Source organism: Saccoglossus kowalevskii, chromosome 10, assembly GCF_978046115.1.
Source record: "Saccoglossus kowalevskii chromosome 10, keSacKowa6.1, whole genome shotgun sequence".
In the NCBI taxonomy this organism is placed as follows: domain Eukaryota; kingdom Metazoa; phylum Hemichordata; class Enteropneusta; family Harrimaniidae; genus Saccoglossus; species Saccoglossus kowalevskii.
In genome coordinates, this window is record NC_140650.1 from 10824538 (window position 1) to 10851265 (window position 26728).

A 26728-nucleotide genomic window follows, 5' to 3' on the forward strand; every position below is an offset into this window, starting at 1 on the left:
GCCTTAGTTAGGTGGACATAATTAAGCACATGTGGCCTTAGTTAGGTGGCCACAATTAAGTACACAGGGTCTTAGTTAGGTGGCCACAATTAAACACATGTGGCCTTAGTTAGGTGGCCACAATTAAGTACACAGGGTCTTAGTTAGGTGGCCACAATTAAGTACATGGGGCCATGGTTAGGTGGCCCTGATTAAGTACATGGCTCCTTGGTTAGGTGGCCCCAATTAAGTACACACAGCCTTGGGTAGGTGGCCCCAATTAAGTACACACGGCCTTGGGTAGGTGGCCCCAATTAAGTACACACGGCCTTGGGTAGGTGGTCACAATTAAGTACATGGGGCCTTGTTTAGGTGGTCACAATTAAGTACATAGGGCCAAGGTTAGGTGGTCACAATTAAGTACACAAGGCCAAGGGTAGATGGCCTCAATCAAGTACAAAGGGCCTTGGGTAGGTTGTCATTAAGTACATGGCTCCTTGGTTAGGTGCCCCAATTAAGTATGCGGGGCCTTGGTTAGGTGGTCACAATTAAGTACAAAGGGCCTTGGTTAGGTGACCACAATTAAATACATGGGGCCTTGGGTAAGTGGTCACAATTAAGTACATGGGGCCAAGGTTAGGTTGCCACCATTAAGTACATGGCTCCTTGGGTAGGTGGCCACAATTAAGTACTTGGGCCCTTGGTTAGGTGGCCACAATTAAGTACATGGGGCCTTGTTTAGGTGGTCACAATTAAGTACATGGGGCCTTGTTTAGGTGGTCACAATTGAGTACATGGGGCCTTGGTTGGGTGGTCACAATTAAGTACATAAGGCCAAGGTTAGGTGGTCACAATTAAGTACATAGGGCCAAGGTTAGGTGGTCACAATTAAGTACACAGGGTCTTAGTTAGGTGGCCACAATTAAGTACATGGGGCCAAGGTTAGGTGGCCACAATTAAGTACATGGGGCCTTGGTTAGGTGGTCACAATTAAGTACATGGGACCTTGGGTAGGTGGCCACAATTAAGTACATGGGGCCTTGGTTAGGTGGCCACAATTAAGTACATGGGGCCTTGGTTAGGTGGTCACAATTAAGTACATGGGACCTTGGGTAGGTGGCCACAATTAAGTACATGGGGCCTTGGTTAGGTGGCCACAATTAAGTACATGGGGCCTTGGTTAGGTGGACATAATTAAGTACATGGAGCCTTGGTTAGGTGGTCACAATTAAGTACACGGGGCCTTGGTTAGGTGGACATAATTAAGCACATGTGGCCTTAGTTAGGTGGCCACAATTAAGTACATGGGGCCAAGGTTAGGTGGCCACAATTACGTACAAGTGGCCTTGGGTAGGTGGACATAATTAAGCACATGTGGCCTTAGTTAGGTGGCCACAATTACGTACAAGTGGCCTTGGGTAGGTGGTCATAATTAAGTGCACAGAGTCTTGGTTAGGTGGCCACAATTAAGTACATGGGGCCAAGGTTAGGTGGCCACAATTACGTACAAGTGGCCTTAGTTAGGTGGTCATAATTAAGTGCACAGGGCCTTGGTTAGGTGGCCACAATTAAGCACATGTGGCCTTAGTTAGGTGGCCACAATTAAGTACACAGGGTCTTAGTTAGGTGGCCACAATTAAGTACACAGGGTCTTAGTTAGGTGGCCACAATTAAACACATGTGGCCTTAGTTAGGTGGCCACAATTAAGTACATGGGGCCAAGGTTAGGTGGCCACAATTAAGTACATGGGGCCTTGGTTAGGTGGTCACAATTAAGTACATGGGGCCTTGGTTAGGTGGCCACAATTAAGTACATGGGGCCAAGGTTAGGTGGCCACAATTAAGTACATGGGGCCTTGGTTAGGTGGTCACAATTAAGTACATGGGGCCAAGGTTAGGTGGCCACAATTAAGTACATGGGGCCTTGGTTAGGTGGCCACAATTAAGTACATGGGGCCTTGGTTAGGTGGCCACAATTAAGTACATGGGGCCAAGGTTAGGTGGCCACAATTAAGTACATGGGGCCTTGGTTAGGTGGTCACAAAATACATGGTTCTACTTGTTTCAGTGTCATGTGGTATTTTGTCCGACTTCTGCTGTCATCTTATTTGTAGCCAGTCTATCAGTTATCACTAAGACCAGCTTCCAAACGTCTATCACACCAATGCATAGCAACGAGACTTGAATTGTTTTATTTGAAACCCCATAAAATTCTGAAAAAGGTGCATTTCTTTGGAGGAATGAGACTGTGCTTTTCATTGGAGGAATGAGACTGTGCATTTCATAGGAGGAATGAGACTGTGCTTTTCATTGGAGGAATGAGACTGTGCATTTCATTGGAGGAATGAGACAGTGCATTCATTAGAGGAATGAGACTGTGCATTTCATTGGAGGAATGGGACTGTGATCAGGAACACTATGAAGCAACTTCAAACAAAAACACAATGTGAACAAGTTTTGTGTGCACACCATGTACACATTAATGAATACAGGCATATTGTACTTGAAAACACTTTATTTTAAAATATTATCAGTTACTAATAGCACAATATAATATTCTATTGTTCCCATCAGACACATTTACAGTACAAACAGTAATTCTTGTTAATATAGGATTTAATACAAATTATAATACTGAATTTAAAAAGAAATTCCAACACATTTTTAGTAATGCATACAAGTAGTGCCTGGTATTAGGTGGATAATACATGTACATGTGTTATGTTAAAACACCCTGTCATTATAGCGTCTTGTGTTTGATATGTTGGTTCCAAACATATACAATACGTATAACAGGATTGTGATATTTTGAAACAATTAAACGTGTGAAATTAATGTACAGTGCTGACTTCAAATTTGACATACTTACTCTGTATAAATTTTCAAATCTGCATCCACAGAAAACGCACAGAAAATAACCGTAAACACTCTCCAAACTTGCAAAATATTGAGCTGGTCGCCTTTGAACAACTAGTTCTTGTGATACAATAAAGGTGGATTAAGGTAGAAGCCTAATGTTCTTTTTATGTACATGAATATACACAGAATTTATTAAATTCACAGTAAGTCTTACACCTGGCCAATATAAGATCGCTCAATCTATTTTTTTGAGAAAATGGTTGTATTTTCACATAAGCCAAATATTGCATGTATTTTGTTGTAAGCAATGGTTCTAAAAATAGCTGAATAAAGTGTGAAACATGTTCTCAAAATACTGCATAAAGTAAAAAAAATGCAGTTTCATGTTACCATAGAAACTATAGCTGCATGATTTTTCATAATGAACATTATTAGGTGGTTTATGACCAACTTCCTCAAAAATTATGAGTAGGCTTCTACTTTAACAAGTCCCCTATTATTATGCAAATTATTTCCACAAATTTCGACTAATCTGGGTTAAATCAACATGTAGCAGTACTTTTGTAATGAATTCCTTCAAAATGCCTCTTTGAAATATAATCTAGAAATTGTCTGATCATTATGCATATTAAGTAATTAGCATGTATGGATTTGAGAAAAGCTAAAGCCATGTAGTAAATATCACATTAGAGTCTTGTCAGTGGTTATATATTCAGAGCAGACATGTTTAGCTGGTTGGCATAGAGAAGTCAAAAAAATAAAAATAGTGTACCCAGCTGACAAGCCTAACTCTATTGCCCCAATATTAATTCATTGTTTAAAATAAAGGGGTAGTCTCAATCACTTGTTACATAATTCCATAACACATCTGGTATCTTGTCTATGAAAAAAATCAAAATTCATGAAACAAAAAAAAAATGTTTTTTTTATCTTTGACCTATGACCAAAAAACAGCAATAGATGTGAAAATTCTTCAACAGCAATAGAAAGTAATACACTGACTGTAAGGCAATCGCGTTCTAGTAATGGAATATGTGATGTAATTGGGCTATGGACGGCATTTACCGCGTCACTACTGCTTTGATCTGTGGGCATCCATCATGATAAAATACAGTTTTTCAGAGATTTACTTTACTGTACTAGTATTTACAAGAAGTAACTCTCCAATTGAAGGGCAAATAAACCAAAAATAAATACATTCATTAAAATATATCTGTAGCGTATTCTGACCACAGACACATGCCTGTCATTCAGGCCAAGTACAACATTACCAGCAGACAAAGGCACACAAATACTTTCCCAGGGCTACTATTTTTCCAATGTGTGTAGCCCACATGGACTCAATCTACTGTAAAATACTTTATTTTAGCTTGAAATAATTTTCGCTGAAAAGACATTTTTGGTGCTTTGTATGGAATTTATTTTCACCGTTTTTTGACAAGTTGAATGTAAAATATAGAAAAAAAGGTACATTAGCTGGATTTTATTTTCACTGAATCATTCCTTCAGCAAAAATAAAGTATTCTACAGTAGTAGAAATTTACCAAAAATTGGCATTGTTTTTACATTAACCAGTACACGTTCAAAGCTCTGGGTATCTTTCACAAATTGAGCAATGTGATATTTATTTATTTGTGTTCATACTTACTTGCAAATGTGTCACATATTTCTAAACCTGATCGACCACGGAATATTACTATGGGACTACCAACTCCTAAAATTTGTAGCCCACCAGGCCTTCAAGAAATGTTGGTAATCTTGAGCCCTGTTACATATGTGTACGCTACTACTTACACAATCATGGTAGTGCGAACAACAAATGACCATGTAGCTAAACAGAGTTGAAACATTGCCTATCTACACCATTTTAAGTCAAAGTATTAAGAGCTTCACCACTAGAGGGCCAGCATGACTTAACGAGCTTCACCACTAGAGGGCGCTCTAACTTATATGAATCAAAGGATACAAATATATACAAACATAAACCATTAAACCGACTGCAACATAACTGCAAAGAATATTACTGGAATGAACCAAATTTGGTTCCATTTACATTATTTTTAAGTTTTTCAAATAAGTTTAAAATGTTTGCAGTATGAAAAGCCTCTTTTTCTATATGGTAAAATATGACTGGATTAAAAATAAATTCAAGAATTCAGCCTCTTTATGCCCACTGTGATCATTGAGACAAGATAGTGTTCACTCAATAGAGCATTTTTTATTTTTCAATTGTGATCATTCAGACAATATGGTAATGACTAAATGAAGTCGAGCCTCGCTTAATATGCCAACTGTGATCATTGAGACAAGATGGTGGTCACTCAATGGAGTCAAGCCTTCATATGCCAACTCTGATTATTGGTATAAGATGGTGGTCACTCAATGGAATCAAGCCTCGTTTAGTATGCCAAATGTGCTTATTGAGACAATATGGTGGTCACTCGGATTCGGCCATCCATGGATCCAGTTAAACACATCCCACAATTCATTGCAGAGCTCCAGTCCACACTAACAACAGGTGCACGGTGTCCAAGTAATGTCAAAGTTCTTGATAATCCGATGTCTGATAACTGAAATAATGTCAATAAAATGTTTTATTCGATGACCATGCAGCATATCACAGTTGTAAATAAAATATTCTTAATGATATAGTGCATGGGGAAAAATAAATTGTGTCATTTTTTTGGAGAATTTCAGATATCAGCTTACTATTACAAATTGTTACATTTAAACTATCAATATTGCTATTTTGTTTGCAAAAAAATTGGTAGCTGGTAGGGTTGATTTCTTGTTCACAGTAACAGTTTTAAATCCAGACTGAAAGTTTAAAGGCCCAGGTATACTATAAATACGTTCCTAAACAATAGAGATTATTTCCTTGCTTGTCACGCTGTAGTAAACAGCTCCAGCCAAGCTCCGGTAAAAATGCGTTTTCTCGAATTTACAGGTCGATTACGTCTTGTCAAAGAGGATGCATAAGACTATGAATATTACAACAGTGACTGTGTGTAGTATTTATGACAATAAATAGTGTACGAGCTGAGATTTTGGTGGATAAAAGTCAACAACACGAACCGGGGAAAGGTACGCGCTACTAATCTTGAATAATTAACTACTGTCAATCAAAGTCACGTGCTGTTGGATCGCTGAAACAGGATGCGTCATAGGCTATGCAAGTGATTAACAACACTCATTAGCATAGCCACACCTCCAATTCACACTTGCCCGGGGCAAGTGAATTGGGCCTTTAAGATATTGGTAAGATAGCATAATATTCTATCGATAATAGAGGAAAAACGTCAGAAATACCTCCATGCACAATTGGCATAAATTAACATATGATTGATAAACATAGTTGGGGATATTTGTAGCAACTACAGTTGGTTATGTGATAAATAGGCTATCACCTGATATCACTTGTTCATGATGTTGCTAGATACTTGTGACGTCATGAATAATACAAAGAGGATCTCCCATGAATCACCCTATAATATCAGTTTGTAATGTTTTGAGCCTTTAATAAATCTGATAATGAAATGTCATGAATTTGATACTGTAAATGCATTAATTATTCACTGGTTTTTAAGTTCGTGATTTTCATTGATAAATAAAATTTATTAAATTAATGTGAACATGTAGAATAACACCAGAATTCATTTTTTAATTGTCAACTTCATGAACTTAAAATCCAGGGAAATTGCTCAAAACAGTGAAATTAAATTGCAGTAAAAATAAATGGTTTTACAGTGTTCAATTCATTTGATGCATTTTGCATGCATCTGTGAGTGCATATTCGAGACAATGTAGAATGTTCTGACTCATTTACATAAATGGTTGCTGTTCTTTAAACATCAATTACTTTTAGTTTATCATATAAATTGCAATTAAGAAATATAGTTATTTTGTCACTTCACTTCAAACTATGGATGTTTCACATTCCATTACCATTATACATGGGTGGAGAAAATTTATGTGCACAAGGAAGTTGAGCTTGGGAGATATACAAACAAGTGACATTAAGTGATAATACAATACTGTAAAAAACTTTATTTTTGCTTGGATTTAATTTTCGCTGAAGGAATGATTCAGCGAATATACCTTTTTTCCTATATTTTACATTCAACTCAGTGAAAATAAATTCCAAACAATACACCCAAAAAATCTTTTCAGCGAAAATTAATTCCAGCTAAAATAAAGTATTTTATAGCAGTACATACCGGTACACCATATAATATTAGCGGTAACTTAATTGTACTGGTAACCAGTGATACAAATGACAATGTTAATATAAATATTTTATTAACACATCATGGATTGAGTAAAATTTAAATCTTACCTTGTAAATGACCCCTCCATTTGATGCGCATGTCAACACATGGCATCCTTCAACATCAAATGCAAACAACTTTCCCTTTGGTGTATGTACTTGTCTATAACCGCTATAACCAGACACAATAAATGGTCCTGTTGCTCCATCATGTACAGAGAGATCACGAAGCAATCTCCTTCCTGTGTCATGGATACTCCAATTAATAAACTGTAAAAACAACAAAAACATTTATTATCAACCTATGAGTGACAGTGAATCAGGAGTCAATACTTACAAGATTGTACCTGATTGGATACCTAACCCTAACCACCCAACTATCGGACCAATCAGAGAGCAGCTTGCTTGTTGGGTATATATATATATATATATATATATATATATATATATATATATATATATATGCTTTGATTAAACTGTGGATCAGTAGAAATTGAAGGCATACCAGATTGAGTTGAAAATAAAACTGAAGCTCACCTTTCCATCAGCACCCATACTATACACTGAATTCTCATCAGGACTGAATTGGACGGAATAAACCGGCCCATTGTGAGCTTTCCAACTCATTATACAGTCATACCTGTGCATGTCTGTAAAGTAATTATACCCAGTGTTATGATGTCATAGATACAATCTCTACTTTTATCGATATTGCAATCTGCCGTAAAGTGAACGTAAACTACAAACCATATAATCGTACTGCTCCATCGGATCCACCAGTCACCAGTAAATGCCCATTATGATTAAATTGTGTACTGTTTATACAAGCAGTGTGTAATTCTATTGGAACTTCACGCTGTAATTGATTAATCATGTCAATAATTAATTTACAATTGAAATTTGAATATTATTGATCATTCCATCCATGCTGTAAAGCCTAGCTACAATGCTAGTAATATCTCATTACAATCAGGTATAGACTGCCAATATGATTGCCAAACTGAAAACGCAGTAAACGTAAACACTGGAGATTATGTGGTTGTAGACAATTGCCCTAATCTGAATGGTGAATGGGCAGTAGTCGTTGCGCCACGCATGTGCGACATTTGTGTTGATAAACATTTATTTTCCCATAATTCAATGCGCTTTTCTAGTTAAATCACGGATACGAGTTTTGCCCTGGGCGCGACTTGCACTAATTACCGCCAGTGACTTCTTCGATACCTTTCGAACACCAATAAAAAAACCTAATTGAAGCTTGGTAACTTTTAAGTTTGTACTCATTGGTGTGCGCAACAGTCAAAATCGCCATCTTTGCGTATATGAGACCCACGTCTTGCGCATGCGCGGCGCGACGACTATCGCCCTTTAATGAAGCTTTACTAGTATCATGACTAGGCTCCAAGTGAGTGGAAAGTTAATTACGTGCTAGGCTATTTATGGTTGTAAATGATCATAAATGCAGGTTTCTAAATAATTATTATGACATACAAGTATCTTCATCGTCTTCATATCCCAATACCACAGCTTGCCAGCTTTTATGTTTGATGCACTGTGGTATTCTGACAATGTGGTTTGTTCCGCACTTAATATATTTGGTTTCGTAGCTGAGCAGACAAACGAAGACCCTAATGGACTACAACATAGAGATGTTATTCTGAAATGAAAATAAAATAAAAAAAATTTAGTCTCAAAGATAAAAGAAGTTGATATATTACATGTAACACATTTCAAAGGATATAATGTGCACATTACATATTTCTTTGAATTTGCCTGGACGAGCTAGTGTTTGAGATCAAATACTGGTAGCAAATTTTAGCCATGATAAATAACCAATAAGTTACGGGGTCATAAGATTTGCATAACAAAAATAATGTAAACAGAATTTTATAAAATTTTTGATGATAGAACAAATCAGCGAGGTTTGAATTAAGTGAATTAAGTATCACAACCACATACAAGGCAATTTGATTTAGAATTTCAGTAAATGTGTTTGCTATTCTCTGAGATAAAGACTGCAGAAAATTCATGAAGGCAAATCATGATAATCAACACAGCAAAAGTCTAAAAGTTGTTATTATTTATAAGTTGAGGTTCAGTAGAAAGATTTGTGTGATAAGGTGATGAAATACAGCAGTGGTTTTCCCAACAAATGTTGCCAAACTTACTGAAGTAGAAAACTCGCTGGTTAGACGATTGAGACAGGTCGTCCACTTGCAATGTTTTTTTGAAAATTGCCTTTAAGTTTCCTAAATTATTCATTCATATTTTCAAATAGTTTTCTTAAATTACTCACAAAGTATTGAATTTCAGAAAAAAAATTCACTGTGTGAAAAATGCTTAAAGAAACACATCCGCAGATGGGGAAACCATAAAAATTTCACTATCTGGTCCATAAACCCTGGCTCACTTGACCACCGAATAGTAATATTTCTAAAATAATGTCAGTTTAGTAAATGTATCAACAAATAAAACTAAGCTTACATTTGTCTTTTTTCAGAGATGAGATGATAAAAGAGCCAATACAGTATCTTTCTTACCTTGGATATAACTTATCTGTCGGTACTTCATGTAACGTTCTTTTTGCTTCGGTATCGAATAACTTGACAATACAGTTACTACTACCTAAGAGTAACTAAGAAAGACAACACATAAATTAGGAAATCTCATCCAATGACATACCCATATAAAACGATTTGTTGCGACAGATTGCTTTATAAGATGATGTATTGAACTCACCAATCTTTCAACTTTTGTGACCCACTCTAGTGATATTAACGGTGATTTGGACATTATAGTAACAGTGGTAACTGGAGATGGCGAATAACTCCAAACTCTGCAACAAACAGAAATTTAGACATCTGTAAATATTATGGTGATAGCATGATAAATAAGGAAATGTTTTCAAAATATCTTCAGCAGAGTAATTTTTTCAAAACTTACCATTCCCCCTCCCCACCATTTTTAATTGGTCAACCCCTAACTTCAAATTTGAAGCTCCTAATAGGCTTTCCAACTGTGATGTGATTTGTTTAGAACTAGCAAGTGAATTTCTGATACTCACTGATCAGTACTAGCTTGTGATCTGCTGTGACAATGTTACCAGTAAGTTGTTTTTATTAAAATCTACATGTATTTGTATATTTATTAACAATAACAGCAAACAACTTTGTTTAATCTTCGGGTGTGAATGACTGGTAACTGAACACAACGTTACCAAGCGATTGCCTACATACTTGTAGCCTCAAATGAAAAGCCAGGTGACATTTTTAACCAGTAAATGACATAGTCCCTGTCAGCACCTCAATAAGTCGTCACAATATTGAGTTTAATTAAAATCAGACCAGTCATTTTCAATCTTATGATTTAGGCTAATTTTTTGACAGAACAACACCAACAAAACAATGATGATCAGTAACCCAGTATATGTGATGTCTGTACAAAGTTTGATATTATTCAGATAGACTTACTTCACTACACCATCGCTATCTGTACTTGCTATCGTTGTGCCTACAGATGAGAATCTAGCCTGTGTAATAGATGAATGATGCTCTATGTATTCTTCTTGACTTAACACTATAAATGGTTGACTTGTGTCTACACTCTCTGTAATGTTAAAACATATCAATAAAGGCTAATAAAAATCTATACAAGGTTGCTACAGGGTCATAACAGGGTTGCTACAGGATTACAGCAGGGTTGCTACAGGATTACAGCAGGGTTGCTACAGGATTACAGCAGGGTTGCTACAGGGTTACAGCAGGGTTGCTACAGGGTTACTACAACGTTACAGCAGTGTTGCTACAGGATTACAGCAGGGTTGCTACAGGGTTACAGCAGGGTTGCTACAGTGTCATAACAGGGTTGCTACAGGGTCATAACAGGGTTGCTACAGGGTTATGGCAGGGTTGCTACAGGGTTACTACAACGTTACAACAGTGTTGCTACAGGATTACAGCAGTGTTGCTACAGGATTACAGCAGGGTTGCTACAGGGTTACAGCAGGGTTGCTACAGGGTTATGGCAGGGTTGCTACATGGTTACTACAATGTTACAACAGTGTTGCTACAGGATTACAGCAGTGTTGCTACAGGATTACAGCAGGGTTGCTACAGGGTTACAGCAGGGTTGCTACAGGGTTACAGCAGGGTTGTTACAGGGTTATGGCAGGGTTACTACAACGTTACAACAGTGTTGCTACAGGATTACAGCAGTGTTGCTACAGGATTACAGCAGTGTTGCTACAGGATTACAGCAGGGTTGCTACAGGGTTACAGCAGGGTTGCTACATGGTTACTACAATGTTACAACAGTGTTGCTACAGGATTACAGCAGTGTTGCTACAGGATTACAGCAGGGTTGCTACAGGGTTACAGCAGGGTTGCTACAGGGTTATGGCAGGGTTGCTACATGGTTACTACAATGTTACAACAGTGTTGCTACAGGATTACAGCAGTGTTGCTACAGGATTACAGCAGGGTTGCTACAGGGTTACAGCAGGGTTGCTACAGGGTTACAGCAGGGTTGTTACAGGGTTATGGCAGGGTTACTACAACGTTACAACAGTGTTGCTACAGGATTACAGCAGTGTTGCTACAGGATTACAGCAGTGTTGCTACAGGATTACAGCAGGGTTGCTACAGGGTTACAGCAGGGTTGCTACAGGGTTACAACAGTGTTGCTACAGGATTACAGCAGGGTTGCTACAGGATTACAGCAGGGTTGCTACAGGGTTACAGCAGGGTTGTTACAGGGTTATGGCAGGGTTGCTACAGGGTTACAGCAGGGTTGCTACAGTGTCATAACAGGGTTGCTACAGGGTCATAACAGGGTTGCTACAGGGTTATGGCAGGGTTGCTACAGGGTTACTACAACGTTACAACAGTGTTGCTACAGGATTACAGCAGTGTTGCTACAGGATTACAGCAGGGTTGCTACAGGATTACAGCAGGGTTGCTACAGGGTTACAGCAGGGTTGTTACAGGGTTATGGCAGGGTTGCTACAGGGTTACTACAACGTTACAACAGTGTTGCTACAGGATTACAACAGGGTTGCTACAGGATTACAGCAGGGTTGCTACAGGATTACAGCAGGGTTGCTACAGGGTTACAGCAGGGTTGCTACAGGGTTATGGCAGGGTTGCTACAGGGTTACTACAACGTTACAACAGTGTTGCTACAGGATTACAACAGGGTTGCTACAGGATTACAGCAGGGTTGCTACAGGATTACAGCAGGGTTGCTATAGGGTTACGACAGGGTTGCTACAGGGTTACGACAGGGTTGGCAAAATGGTTTGCGAATGGATTGCTACAAGGTTGCTTGCAGTTCCCACAGGGTTGCTAGTCTTGCTGCAGGGCAGCTGCAGGGTAACTTACAGGGTTGCTAAAGGGTTCCTTCAGGGCTGCTGAAGGGTTTTACAGAGCTACAGGGTTCTTGTCTGGTTGCTAAAGGGCTCCTTCAGGGTACCTAAAGGGTTGCTACAGGGTTCCTGTAGGATTGCTGTAGGGTTGCTGCAAGGTTGCTACAGTGTTGGTACTATTTTTAGGCAGTTTTTTTTTCTAAACAAATATTTCATACTGAGAAAAAAGTTAATGACATGTGTCATAATCAGTAATTATGAAATTGTGATCAATTTTTTCCCTGTATTTATTATGGGGAAGGAGAAATTTAAAAACAATCTACAACAATATAATTCTTACCATCTGTAGTCATCTGTACTTTCGTTTCAACAGCCTGTGTGTGATTTGGCATAATGCTGCATTCTGCTGGTTGGTTGTCTTTCTGCATTTCATCGCCAATACTTGTCGTAGCAATATTTGTTGTATTCCTGAATTGTGATGGAGGTTTTGAAAACAGTTCCTTTCTTTGCTGATCATGTTGTCTGAAATGCTTTTGTTTTGGAAGTTTTGCTGCAATCTGTAGAAAGAGCAGTGAGAAGTTAGATTGATTTCCTGGTTCCTGGTATTCAAGATGACCTTGGCATTGCATGCATGTTGTTAAATCATGAAGTGCAAATTTTGGAAGTCAGTACCAGTCAATATAATTGAGGATATTTTTTTAGCACTCACAAACCTTTTCAATATCAATTGAATAACATATGACACACAGACGGATGGCCAGACATACAGACAGACGGACGGATGGACAGATGGGTGGACAGAGACAATGGTACTTGATTACCTCCTGTTTATGTGGAAAAGCTAGAACCGTTGGTCTCAATAATATTAATGTATAGCATACCTGGGGTGAGAGGTTGGGTTTGATTCCAGTATCTGCTGTGTTTCCCTGAGTTACCGGTGTATCTTGAATTACACTGATGTCTCTTATAGTAGTTTTCTGACTACTTAATGTAGTAGCCCCACCAGTATTCCCTGAGTTACTAGTATTGGTCGTGAATTTTTTTCGTTGTAATGGAGCTGTTAACGGAGCTTTCAATTTATTTATCAGTTTACTTTGAGATTGTTTTTCTTTGTTCGGAGCTTCTCTGAAAACAAACAGCAGCACTGTGTAATATACAGAGAATATCCCGTGACATTATGATATCAGATTTATTAAACTAGTGGTTTCCATTTTTCCCAAGCACTTGCATACACAATGGTCGTTCCACAAACACTGTTAACAGACATTACAGTTTCATTTCCAAGCTTATCAATGTATACATGTAGTTGCACATCAAATAAAAAGAGTATTAGCAGCAAAACACAGAGGTAACATTGGGTACTCAGTATTGCTAAGCTCAGTATTGATATTTCTCTCACATTTCTTGTTTGAAAAAATATATGCAATAGCATGTGTCAACTGTGGGTTATCATTATTAATCAAAGAAAGCTTAGAAAGAACTCCCATGTGCTGAGAGTATTGGAGACACATTAAATATAATTCGAAATTACTTAGCTGAAAACTAATTATGCAAATCAGAAAATTAATATGAACAGATTTGAGTGTAAAACTAATGAGGTCTGCACAATGTAACAGAAAATCTATGTTTCCAAGTTTAATTGAAATGTGATTAGAACCAAAAAATTATGAATTATTATGCTTATTAGGGAATTAATATGAACAGATTTTTACCCCAAACTAATTAGGTTTGTACATTGTCCTATAGCATCTTTGTACTGAGTTTCATTGAAATGGAATAATTAGTACTTTAGATATCAGTGTGAAAGCTTAAAATTGGTTAATTATGCAAATTAGGTAATTAATATGTACAGGTTTTAACCCACAATTATCCAGGTCTGTCTATTGTCCTACAGCATCCATGTACATTCATTAATATGTGATGTTTAGTACCCGAGATATCAGTGTGAAAGTTGGTTAATCATGCAAATTAGGTGATTAATATGCACAAATATTTACCAGAAACTCATTGGTAAATGCATAATTCTAGATTCATTGAAATGTGACGATTAGTACTTTAGATATCAGTAGAAAAGCTGAAAATTAATTATGCAAATTATTTATTAATATTCACAATTATTTGCCCTAATCAGGTCTTCGCATAGTCCTAAAGGATCTATGTACCAGGTTTCATTGAAATGCGATGATTAGTACTTGAGATACCCGTGGAAAAGCTGAAAATTAACTAATTATGCAAATTAGGTGATTAATATGCACAAATATTTATCAGAAACAATCAATCTCTGCATAGTCCTCGAGTATGTAAGTACCAAGTTTCATTGAAATGTAATGCTCACTACTTATATCAAATGCTGAAAATTAATTAATTATGCAAATTAGGTAATTAATATGTACTGATATTACCATAAAAACTATCAGGTCTGTGCAGTGTCGTATGACATCTATGTACCAAGTTTCATTGAAATGTAATGATTAGTACTTATATCAAATGCTGAAAATTAATTAATTATGCAAATTAGGTAATTAATATGTACTGATATTACCATAAAACTATCAGGTCTGTGCAGTGTCATATGACATCTATGTACCAAGTTTCATTGAAATGTGATGATTAGTACTTGAGATATCAGTGGAAAAACCGAAAATTGACTAATCATTATGCAAATTAGGTGATTAATATGCACAAATATTTATCGGAAACAATCAATCTCTGCATAGTCCTTGAGTATGTAAGTACCAAGTTTCATTGAAATGTAATGCTCACTACTTATATCAAATGCTGAAAATTAATTAATTATGCAAATTAGGTAATTAATATGTACTGATATTACCATAAAAACTATCAGGTCTGTGCAGTGTCATATGACATCTATGTACCAAGTTTCATTGAAATGTGATGATTAGTACTTGAGATATCAGTGGAAAAACCAAAAATTGACTAATCATTATGCAAATTAGGTAATTAGTATCCACGGATTATTACCAAAAACTACCGGTAATCAAAACCTAGCATTAGTTCAGAGCATGTATGTACAAAGTTTCATCAAAATCCAATGAGTGGTTGTTTAGATATCAGTGGAACAATCATGGAACAGCTAAAAATCAGCTAATTATCATGCAAATTAGGTAATTAATATGCACGGATTTTTACCAAAAACTAATCAAATCTGCGCACATGTTCAGAGCATCTATGTACCAAGTTTCATCAAAATCCAATGAGTGGTTCTTTAGATATCAGTGGAACGGTCATCGAACAGCTAAAAATTAGCTAATTATCATGCAAATTAGGTAATTAACGAGCATGGATTTTTACCAAAACTTAATCACATCTGCGCATTGGCCCAGAGCATCTATGCGCCAAGTTTCATCAAAAACCAATGTATGGTTCTTGAGATAGCAGTGGAACAGTCGGACACACATACACACATACACACATACACACACACCCACACATGCACACACACACACACACACACACATACAGACACACTAACTGCAAAGACTCCCATTTGTGCTTCGCACATGGGAGTCAAAAATCAGTCAATGCATTTCCAGGAAATGGAAATAAACAGAGTTATGTAACAAAATGGCCACCATTTGGATCAAATTGTCTAAATCTATACATAAAGCATCACAGTCATTATGCAAGGTATTTTACACTATCTTTTCAAATAAGACATTATGAGTTGTCTGTTTCAAAATTTGAATGCAGTTTACTGTTATGTGCGATATTACATCATAATCAATTAATGCATTTCCAGAAAACAATTTTGGGAACATTTTGGAAACAAAATGTCTGGCAGTCAAATCGTCTTTGATCTAATCATGTAATAGCAATTAACGAAACAAAAAGCCAATCACTAATAGAAGAACACATTTTATATAGTAGATTATTAAAATAAGATTTACTTTGACCATAGATATACTTAATTTCAAGTTCTATTATTTGATCAAATACTTGAAGTGTTGTCAATGTTTTCACTTTGAAAGTATGTTTTGGATTGAAACATAACAAGTGGTATCAACATTAACAACATAACACATAGTATCAACATTAACATAATACATAGTACCAACATTAACAACATACCACATGGTACCAACATTAACAACATAACACATGGTACCAACATTAACAACATAACACATAGTACCAACATTAAAAACATATTGACATACTTTGGAATGTCAGCAAAGTCTTCGTTCATTTCTCTTATCTGACCAAACACCATCTTCGGTTCAGTGCTGGATTTTTCTAAATCTATCTTCTGTAAAACTGACATCTAAACAAAATCAAAGAAAGCTTAGAAAGAACTCCCATGTGCTGAGAGTATTGGAGACACATTAAATATAATTCGAAATTACTTAGCTGAAAACTAATTATGCAAATCAGAAAATTAATATGACCAGATTTGAGTGTAAAACTAATGAGGTCTGCGCAATGTAACAGAACCAAAAAATTATGAATTATTATGCTTATTAGGGAATTAATATGAACAGATTTTTACCCCAAACTAATTAGGTTTGTACATTGTCCTAGAGCATCTTTGTACTAAGTTTCATTGAAATGGAATAATTAACACCGCGAAAACTCCAAAATTTCGACCCCTCTAAAAATTTGACCGCCTATTTATTTGCCGGGTTTCGGTGTTTTATTTACCTCCAAATTTTCGACTCCACTAAAAATTGCCGACTCATTCTTATTCGAAAATTGCGACCAGTTTTAGTTTTCCCCCAAACGAAAAAAAAACCGATGTGAGCGTTCAAACGGGACCTTCCTCAAAGGCATGAATCCGGGTTTCTGATTGACTGAGAGATTTTTATTTTATTGGTAACGAAAATATATTCTAAATAAACGAAGTTTCAAATAAAAACGAACACAAAAATCTCGGCATGCTGCGTTTCTGAATTGTTGATTATTACTGTACTCAGTAGTGATTATAATAATGTACACAAAATAAATTTGTTGAATGGTTATGAAATACAAATAAAAGTCAACTTAGTTTCATCGTAAGCGAATGATTCCGGTCTCGTATAAACGTTTGATGCTGTAGGATATCCGCCATGTTCTCTTAGGTCAAATAGGTCAAATCGCTAATTAACCAATCAAAAAGCTGGATGATGCGAAAACGGCATGATTTTTTTTAAATAAAAAAATTAGTTGTTTTTAAAAAATAAACTGGTCATCTGAAGAATAATTTAACATTGTTCACAGTGATAACAGCTCATTCTCGAAAGGAAGCTTACCCGCTCACGCTAGTCACGATAAAAATCATACACGTGTACTCTTGAATAGACAGACGTCAATGACTACGGTAAAACTTAGACTCTATTTTAGCCGGCAGGATTGATTGAAATGTCCGAAAAATGACGCCAAAATACACCTTAAAAGTCCCATTTTATTTTCTTAAATCCCATTATATTTTTTAATCCAAGGGCGAATTTACGGCAGAATTTGGTCCCTCAAATCACCGGTACGGTGCTCAAATAAGGGACACGTGAGCTTTGATTCTAACCGGATACATTGCACTGGGTCGGGGAGATCGTTTGCTAAACTTCCATGTATCTTTTGTCCAATGGGTACCTGTACTTCGAACATTCACAAGTTTTCCTAGGTAGTGCGAGACAGCTTTGTCTTTTGACCTATTAGTTTTGTGCTGACCTCTTCTCCGCGTCTTGATGTTTTGTTTTGCTTGTCATAATACTCACTGATTGATGACTTTGTTTAGATTTTGAGTTACAACTCGGCCACGACCTTTGCTTTTACCGTGAAACATGAGGAAGTTTACGTCAATTGACGGACATTGCATTTTTTAAAAACTAATGAAGCACACTGTCTATCATCCCCATTTTTTTTTGCTGATTTCTATTCTGAAAAATTCGACCGTCCGAAAATGCACCTTAATTTTGACTCTAAAAACACGTCACATTTCTAACACAAATTATTTAAAACCAGTCGAAATTTTGGAGTTTTTACGGTACTTTAGATATCAGTGTGAAAGATTAAAATTGGTTAATTATGCAAATTAGGTAATTAATATGTACAGATTTTAACCCACAATTATTCAGGTCTGTCTATTGTCCTACAGCATCCATGTACATTCATTGATATGTGATGTATAGTACCTGAGATATCAGTGTGAAAGTTGGTTAATTATGCAAATTAGGTGATTAATATGCACAAATATTTACCGGAAACTAATTGGGTCTGCATAATTCTAGATTCATTGAAATATGATGATTAGTACTTTAGATATCAGTAGAAAAGCTGAAAATTAATTATGCAAATTAGGTAATTAATATGCACAATTATTTACCCTAAAACTAATCAGGTCTCTGCATAGTCCTAAAGGATCTATGTACCAAGTTTCATTGAAATGCGATGATTAGTACTTGAGATACCCGTGGAAAAGCTGAAAATTAACTAATTATGCAAATTAGGTGATTAATATGCACAAATATTTATCGAAAACAATCAATCTCTGCATAGTCCTTGAGTATGTAAGTACCAAGTTTCATTGAAATGTAATGCTAACTACTTATATCAAATGCTGAAAATTAATTAATTATGCAAATTAGGTAATTAATATGTACTGATATTACCATAAAAACTATCAGGTCTGTGCAGTGTCGTATGACATCTATGTACCAAGTTTCATTGAAATGTGATGATTAGTACTTGAGATATCAGTGGAAAAACCGAAAATTGACTAATCATTATGCAAATTAGGTAATTAGTATCCACGGATTATTACCAAAAACTAATCAAAACCTAGCATTAGTTCAGAGCATCTATGTACCAAGTTTCATCAAAATCCAATGAGTGGTTGTTTAGATATCAGTGGAACAGTCATGGAACCACTAAAAAATAGCTAATTATCATGCAAATTAGGTAATTAATATGCACGGATTTTTACCAAAAATTAATCAAATCTGCGCATATGTTCAGAGCATCTATGTACCAAGTTTCATCAAAATCCAATGAGTGGTTCTTTAGATATCAGTGGAACAGTCATAGAACAGCTAAAAATTAGCTAATTATCATGCAAATTAGGTAATTAACGAGCATGGATTTTTACCAAAACCTAATCAAATCTGCGCATTGGCCCAGAGCATCTATGCACCAAGTTTCATCAAAAACCAATGTATGGTTCTTGAGATAGCAGTGGAACAGTCGGACACACATACACACATACACACATACACACATACACACATACAGACACACTAACTGCAAAGACTCCCATTTTGTGCTTCGCACATGGGAGTCAAAAACAAACATATACAAACATATGTTATTCCCTGTTAATCTTGGTTCTGTGTAAATATGCATGCGTCTAGATTCATTTTTTCAAACTATCCAAAGAAGGCAAAACATATAAACAGACAACCAGATGGCAACCACTTTAAACATTGAAAAGAAATACTTGACTGTAACTGTTTCTCAGAGATGATTTGAATAATTTTAAACAAAATTGATACAATGACAATGCATATAGATATATACATGAGAACATTGTTAATTTGTTTGTAGATCCAATTCAAGATGACCGAATAGAATCCATGTTGTTTTGTTTTAATTATGTACTCCATCTGTTTCTATAGCAATAAGTCCTCCATTAGTTTCTATAGCAATAAGTCCTCCATTAGTTTCTATAGCAATAAGTCCTCCATTAGTTTCTATAGCATGTAATGATATCTAATTATGTAAAAATTGAATAGCACTTTATTATGAGATACATTTCACAAGACAAACTTTCATGAATTTTGCAAGTCAGTTAATTTGTGAAATTTAAAAGTTAGGTAAGTTATTATGAGTTAATGTCATCGCACTATGTTATCATTCAGTCACACAATTGGCTTTTATATTGGAGTATACACAGATTGACACGCTAGTGTGAAATTATTCTCAGTGATATTTCATACTAAATAGTCATAAATACAACTGACACATAAATTTATCAGCTCATTTCAGTTTACTTACTTGTTGTTTCAGTAATTTATTTTCTTTTTCTAATTTGTTCATCCTTAAATACTCCTCATCGAAACTTAACAATATTGGAAGAGGTGGAAATGTTAAGGAATAAATAAAAGATATATGTACAGCAAAGTAATGACAATAGGTAAATCAGGAGATATGCAAATCAATGTCACTATCAAAATCAGCAGATTTGCAAATCAATGTTAATATGCAAATCAGCAGATATGCGATCAATGTTAATATGTAAAACAGCAGATATGAAAATCAATGTCAATATGGAAATCAGCAGATATGCAATCAGTGTTTATATGCAAACCAGTAGAGATGCAAATCAATGTCAATATGCAAATCAGCAGATATGCAAATCAATGTCAATATGCAAATCAGCAGGTATGCAAATCAATGTCAATATGCAAATCAGCAGATATGCAATCAATGTTAATATGCAAATCAGCAGATATGAAAATCAATGTCAATATGCAAATCAGCAGATATGCAAATCAATGTCAATATGCAAATCAGCAGATATGCAAATCAATGTCAATATGCAAATCAGCAGATATGCAAATCAATGTCATTATACAAATCAATGTCAATATGCAAATCAGCAGATATGCAAATTAATGTCAATATGCAAATCAGCAGGTATGCAAATCAATGTCAATATGCAAATCAGCAGATATGCAATCAATGTCAATATGCAAACCAGTATATATGCAAATCAATGCCAATATGCAAATTAGCAAATATGCAAATCAATGTCAATATGCAAATCAGCAGATATGCAAATCAATGTCAATATGCAAATCAGCAGATATGCAAATCAATGTCATTATACAAATCAATGTCAATATGCAAATCAGCAGATATGCAAATTAATGTCAATATGCAAATCAGCAGGTATGCAAATCAATGTCAATATGCAAATCAGCAGATATGCAATCAATGTCAATATGCAAACCAGTATATATGCAAATCAATGCCAATATGCAAATTAGCAAATATGCAAATCAATGTCAATATGCAAATCAGCAGATATGCAAATCAATGTCAATATGCAAATCAGCAGATATGCAAATCAGCAGATATGCAAATCAATGTCAATATGCAAATCAATGGCAAAATGAAAATTAACATATGTACAAAAGGGTCAGTATGTATATCAACAGAAATGTGCAAATTAGTATGCAAATTAAAATAGGTTAACAAGTCAGTGACAGTATGTAAATCAGCAGAAATATGCAAATCAGAATGCAAATTACGATATGTATAGAAGTCAGTGACAGTATGTAAATCACAGACTATGTAAATCAGCAGAAATATGCAAATCAGTATGCAAATCAGTTATTCCAAAGGATATGCATGGACTGGAATAATATACTGAAGAAATTCTGTAGTGATATAATTAAAGTATCTTGCCACATTTTTGTAAAATACATCTCAAATAGAGGATTCTGTTCAGCATTACGGAGAAATGGAAGAACTGTAATAAAAGAAAACCACACGATAATATACATATTCCATTTGTTTATGGTCAAACAGTGACAGTGAATTAAATTGGCTGATTAAAAACAACAGTAAAGTGAATGTGTATTATACAACATGCAGTTTATGGATTTGTACAGCAACCAAATTGGTTATTGGATTTATAACTGAGCTGAGAGCATTGTTATGTTGACCCCCTATACACCAGTGAATTGTAAAGTATGGTATGCTTTGTTTGGTAAAATCATTGAAAATGGTATACCGGTAATTTAGAATACTGTAGCTTTAATGTTACTTTGTATTTTCTTCAACCTTGAAGCGGAGAGAGGGAGTGCACCCAAGGATGGCCAGAGATTGATCTGAGGTATTTCAATAACAGAGTCATTCTGCAGGGTTGACTGACTAGTCTGGGATGTTTAGTCCTTCCCATAAGACACTAGACTGAGAAGATTGAATGGATCACACTCCAGGTTTAGCCAGATTCTAATCTGGTGAGTTTTGGTTAGTCCCATGTACTCCGTGACTCAGCAATGAAACTAAATAGCAAAACTAATACAAATCCCAGGAAACTGTAGCACCAAGAAATGAGTGTCAGGACTAAATTAAATGAATACTTGTCTCAATGACAAACTTACTTACCAAACCATTCCTTCCATTCAGACTGTCCCTGTAGCTCTGGGGCCAATTTCTCAAAAAATTCATTAACTTTGTCATGTTTTCCATTCTGAATGGCATGTACCACATATAACCTAAGACGAAAATACCACTTTGGGTTAGAAAATTAATGTTGAGATTTCCTTTTACTGGATATCAATATTACACCCAAGTAGTGGTGGCATCCACCATTGTGAACAGTAAGTCAAGTATTGTGTACATATCTCTTGAGATTCCAGTTCTATAGAATTTCTCATAGACTTTCTTCAGACTTTTATAAGCATTTTTCTACAGAATTTAGAAGTCATACAAAAAATGTCAAAGAAATTTTATGGAATTTTCTCCTGTTGTTTCTATAAAACACCTAAAAATATAGACATATATGCATACATATATATCTCTCATGAGATTTCATTAACTCTTACTTAAAATCTGTATTAAAAGCCATGGCATCTATTAAAATGTCACAATGCAACAGAAGGAATGTGACTTCTATTAAAGCATTTCTCAATTAGTCAAAAAGAATGGACGCAGCTTCTATTAGGGATGAGGATTCTAATACAGATTTTACTGGTATATTTCATCTAAACATAGTCTTATACAGGAGAATGAGAATTGGAGGGGGAGTGTTTCTCAGAGAATTCATCTAGATATTTGGGATGTGATGTCATAAACAATTTACATTGAAATGGAAATTAAAGTAGCATTTAACTGATCACTAATTGCATAGTAGTTGTTGCATTTGACACATGACCGGTAGACCCAAGTTCAAATTCCTATCTAACTAAATTTGGAGGCCAAAGTTACTGAATCCATTCACCAATGGGTACAACTTTGAGGGACCGATGGTCAATGTCCACTGGTTCTTGTGTTTAAGCTTGTCCAATTGATGTTATTATGTGAAGAAGTAATATCTCAGATAATCATTATTGGATAAGTGGGCTGCTACTCTAGTTGGGGATGTCTGCAGCGACCTGACTACAGTGACAAATATACCTATATATTCACATGACTCATCTATGAAAAAACATCATACTTCACTTGTGCAGCAAAAAGTGTAAATTAACCTTTGACTAATATAAATACTTGCATGTTAATAAGCCAGGTCGTCGATGGTACATTTCCTGGTGAACTATCACATGTGATACAAGAAACACATACTGTGCAATGACTTACCTCATTAAACTGACTTCTAATTTTCTTATTATTGTATTATGTACATACTCTAACCTTGTAAGTATTCTTCGATTCAAGTGTTTCCAATACTGTCTTAACGCTTCTAAATCATACGCAGAAATAAACTGATATAACTGCTCCACTATCTTATTAGCCTTCAAAAGAAAAAACAAAAGAAAATGTTTTCTAGCTGGATCACATGGTTGAATTGATTTGGAAATGATACATCATCAGATATTAATTATACAGTACAGTGTAAGAATTACTTACAGTGGTTCTGAGAATATTCTGACAGTCAGTTAGCAAGATGGATGATAGTGTGCTGTGAGAGATTCACCATTTTATTTTTGCTAATCTAGTGTATGTATTAACTATTCTGTCAGTGAATGCAACATGAAAAGCGTCGTGCAAAACATTTTTGCTAACAGTTAGAGAAGTTATCTCTCATTAAATTATTACTATAAGCAGGAAAAAAGTGTATAATAGTAAGGGTATCATGAGAATACCAGAAAGTGTGTACTCAGGCAATACTGGATCACATTGACCCCTGCTATGCATTGATCATTACGATCACTATACTGCTCTTATGCGTACATTGCAGTATTCTCTTATACTCTCATATTACTGGATTTAAAGACCAGAGTGAGAAGGAGACACTATCTTGCCGTTAGTGAGATGTACGGTAGTTTTCATTCACACTTGATATCATTGAAAAAAAAATATTCTTGCCATTAAATGGTGTGAGCAATTTCTTGCAGAGAGAGTTGAATGGGTAAGGCTGGTTCTCCCCCAGAGATTTGATGTTCTCACCAGCCATGAAGTAGATTACAAAAGTAGGCACCTAAAATGTGCTAATTTTCTATTGGTTGGGAGTTGGGAGAAATACAAAGTATCGGTAGTCGAATGAGAAAGCTGAGTAGCCGGGTAGTTAGCCAGCAGCCATCTCTTAACGAAACTTCTTAGAAATAGCATTCATTTTTTTTTACAGTGGCAGAGTGAATGTTTGTATGGGTAAATTTTTAGTTAATAGGGAGACACTCTGTTGCAGTCTGTGAATCCAATGGTCAGAAATAACTTTTAGTTGACGTGTGCATACGGAATAGGATCTTAAAAACCGTGGTACTAGGATATTTAATGTTGCATACCCTTAAATCTTTGTTTACACTATTATGCTCTGAGACAGATCAAAACTGGAAGTAAAAGTATAGACAAATGAGATCTTGTATTTGGGGACGACCATAGGGGTGGCTGGAATAGTGGTTGAAAAAAAAATGCAAGCAAGACACAAAGAAAAAAAATGCACACAAAGTGTTGCATCCACCACCCCCACCCACAGTCACTTGGGGGCTGAAAATCAATAAATACTAATTTTCAAAAAAAAATCATCCGCTATACGTATATAAATAAATTTATTTATATACGTATATATTTATTTATATACGTATTTATATACGTTTATTTATATACATATAGCGGATGATTTTTTTTGAAAATTAGTATTTATTGATTTTCAGCCCCCAAGTGACTGTGCCCCCACCCCCACCCCCACCCCACCCACATGACATCAAATGTTTAACCCCTTAATATCATTGGGAGAAAACTGCATCAATGGGAAGTAATGTCGATCTTGTTGGTTGTGCTGTTATTGTTTGGGTGATAGTGACGTAGATTTCCATACACGATTTATTGTTGGGTACCGGTATGTTAATTTCACTTTTCTCAGAAAATAAATCCAAACTCACTGACACTTACAATCCAAATGTCGGTTTTAAAAAATAACACAAAGTTTAAAGAAATTAAGATACTTACTCTGAAACACTTGTCTCTGTCTGACTTTAAATCGCTTTCCAGGCTTTTCAGTGTGCCTGCAAATCCTCTGAAGAGTAGATAATCCCGGACCAGTTCATCCATTCGATCGGTAGCAGTCGCCATTTTTTCAATATTGTGTTGTGTGTTTGATAAACTGCGCCACCATTGATGACCTTTCGTGAACCTTCCTTAATGTAGACTCCTACCTTATCCCACACATCCTTACGTACAATGGTTCTGATGATTATTACACACAAATTTCCTACTACAAACGTGTCGATGATACATAGTAAAACGAAAGTAAAAGTAATAAATATTTTTCCGACATTTTTTGGGGAGTTCGGGTCAAAATACCGTCGACAGTGTGGCGATTATCATTTCAGAGCATGCGCGATCGTGAAAGTCTCTCCAATAATCATTAAAGTCGTCGTTTTTGATGATATGTGTGGCCATATCTCTGAAAGAAGAAAACCATAAAAATATTTGCATTTGCCATTTGTCTTGAACTGTCCATCCGTTTAATGTGCTCTCGGCGGCGAGATTGGGAAAACTTCTTCCCATTCGCTTCGGTCTGGGGTACTGGTATGAATAAAACATTGTGTTAAGTCGGGTGTCACTCTGATGCATGAAAAAGCGAAATAAACGAAGGGCAGCTTTATTTAATTGTAATTTGAAAAAGTCACCCGCTTTAAATTTGTATTTTTCTGCTGCTTTGATAAATAAATTTTTAGAAAGAATTCGAATATAAGTGAACCTCTACGGAACCTGACGAGTGTGTGTGGTGGGGGGGGGGGGGGCTTTTCCTGGACGCCTATTTGTTGCGTCCGCCGACCTTCACCCTTGGGAATGAATATTGTATAGTTCAATAAATAGTCAATTCATTCATTTGTTTTTTTTATTTATTACGTTCATACAAATAGTAATTATATCCATTAAGTTTATTTGGTATTGATAGTTTTTTTTTATATCATTACGAAGATTACAAATCGTTTTGTTTCGAGCAACTACAAGTGCATGTTTATCATGTTGGCTCCCAAAATCACACTCACGCTACTTACACTGTAACACTGCAACAATTTGAAAATAAAATATGACATTGTATCAAAAGAAGTAATAACTGAATGCAGTGAACATAGTAAAAAATAAACCAAAACAAT

General features: G+C 35.7%; 1 protein-coding gene across 1 annotated transcript; it reads right to left on the reverse strand.

The window, feature by feature from the left end:
• Positions 1-2476: 2476 nt before the first annotated feature.
• LOC102802845 (WD repeat-containing protein 91-like) lies at positions 2477-25713 on the reverse strand. Its single transcript, XM_085504231.1, has 16 exons — positions 25572-25713; positions 23763-23917; positions 22572-22681; positions 21808-21930; positions 20451-20533; positions 16646-16749; positions 13349-13592; positions 12808-13024; positions 10576-10711; positions 9845-9941; positions 9646-9740; positions 8597-8762; positions 7853-7961; positions 7643-7755; positions 7175-7375; positions 2477-5408 (listed from the first exon to the last, which is right to left on the reverse strand). The coding sequence occupies exons 1-16, from the start codon at positions 25692-25694 to the stop codon at positions 5256-5258; spliced, it is 2229 nt and encodes a 742-aa protein (XP_085360357.1). The 5' UTR covers positions 25695-25713; the 3' UTR covers positions 2477-5255.
• Between the last annotated feature and the right edge of the window lie 1015 nt (positions 25714-26728).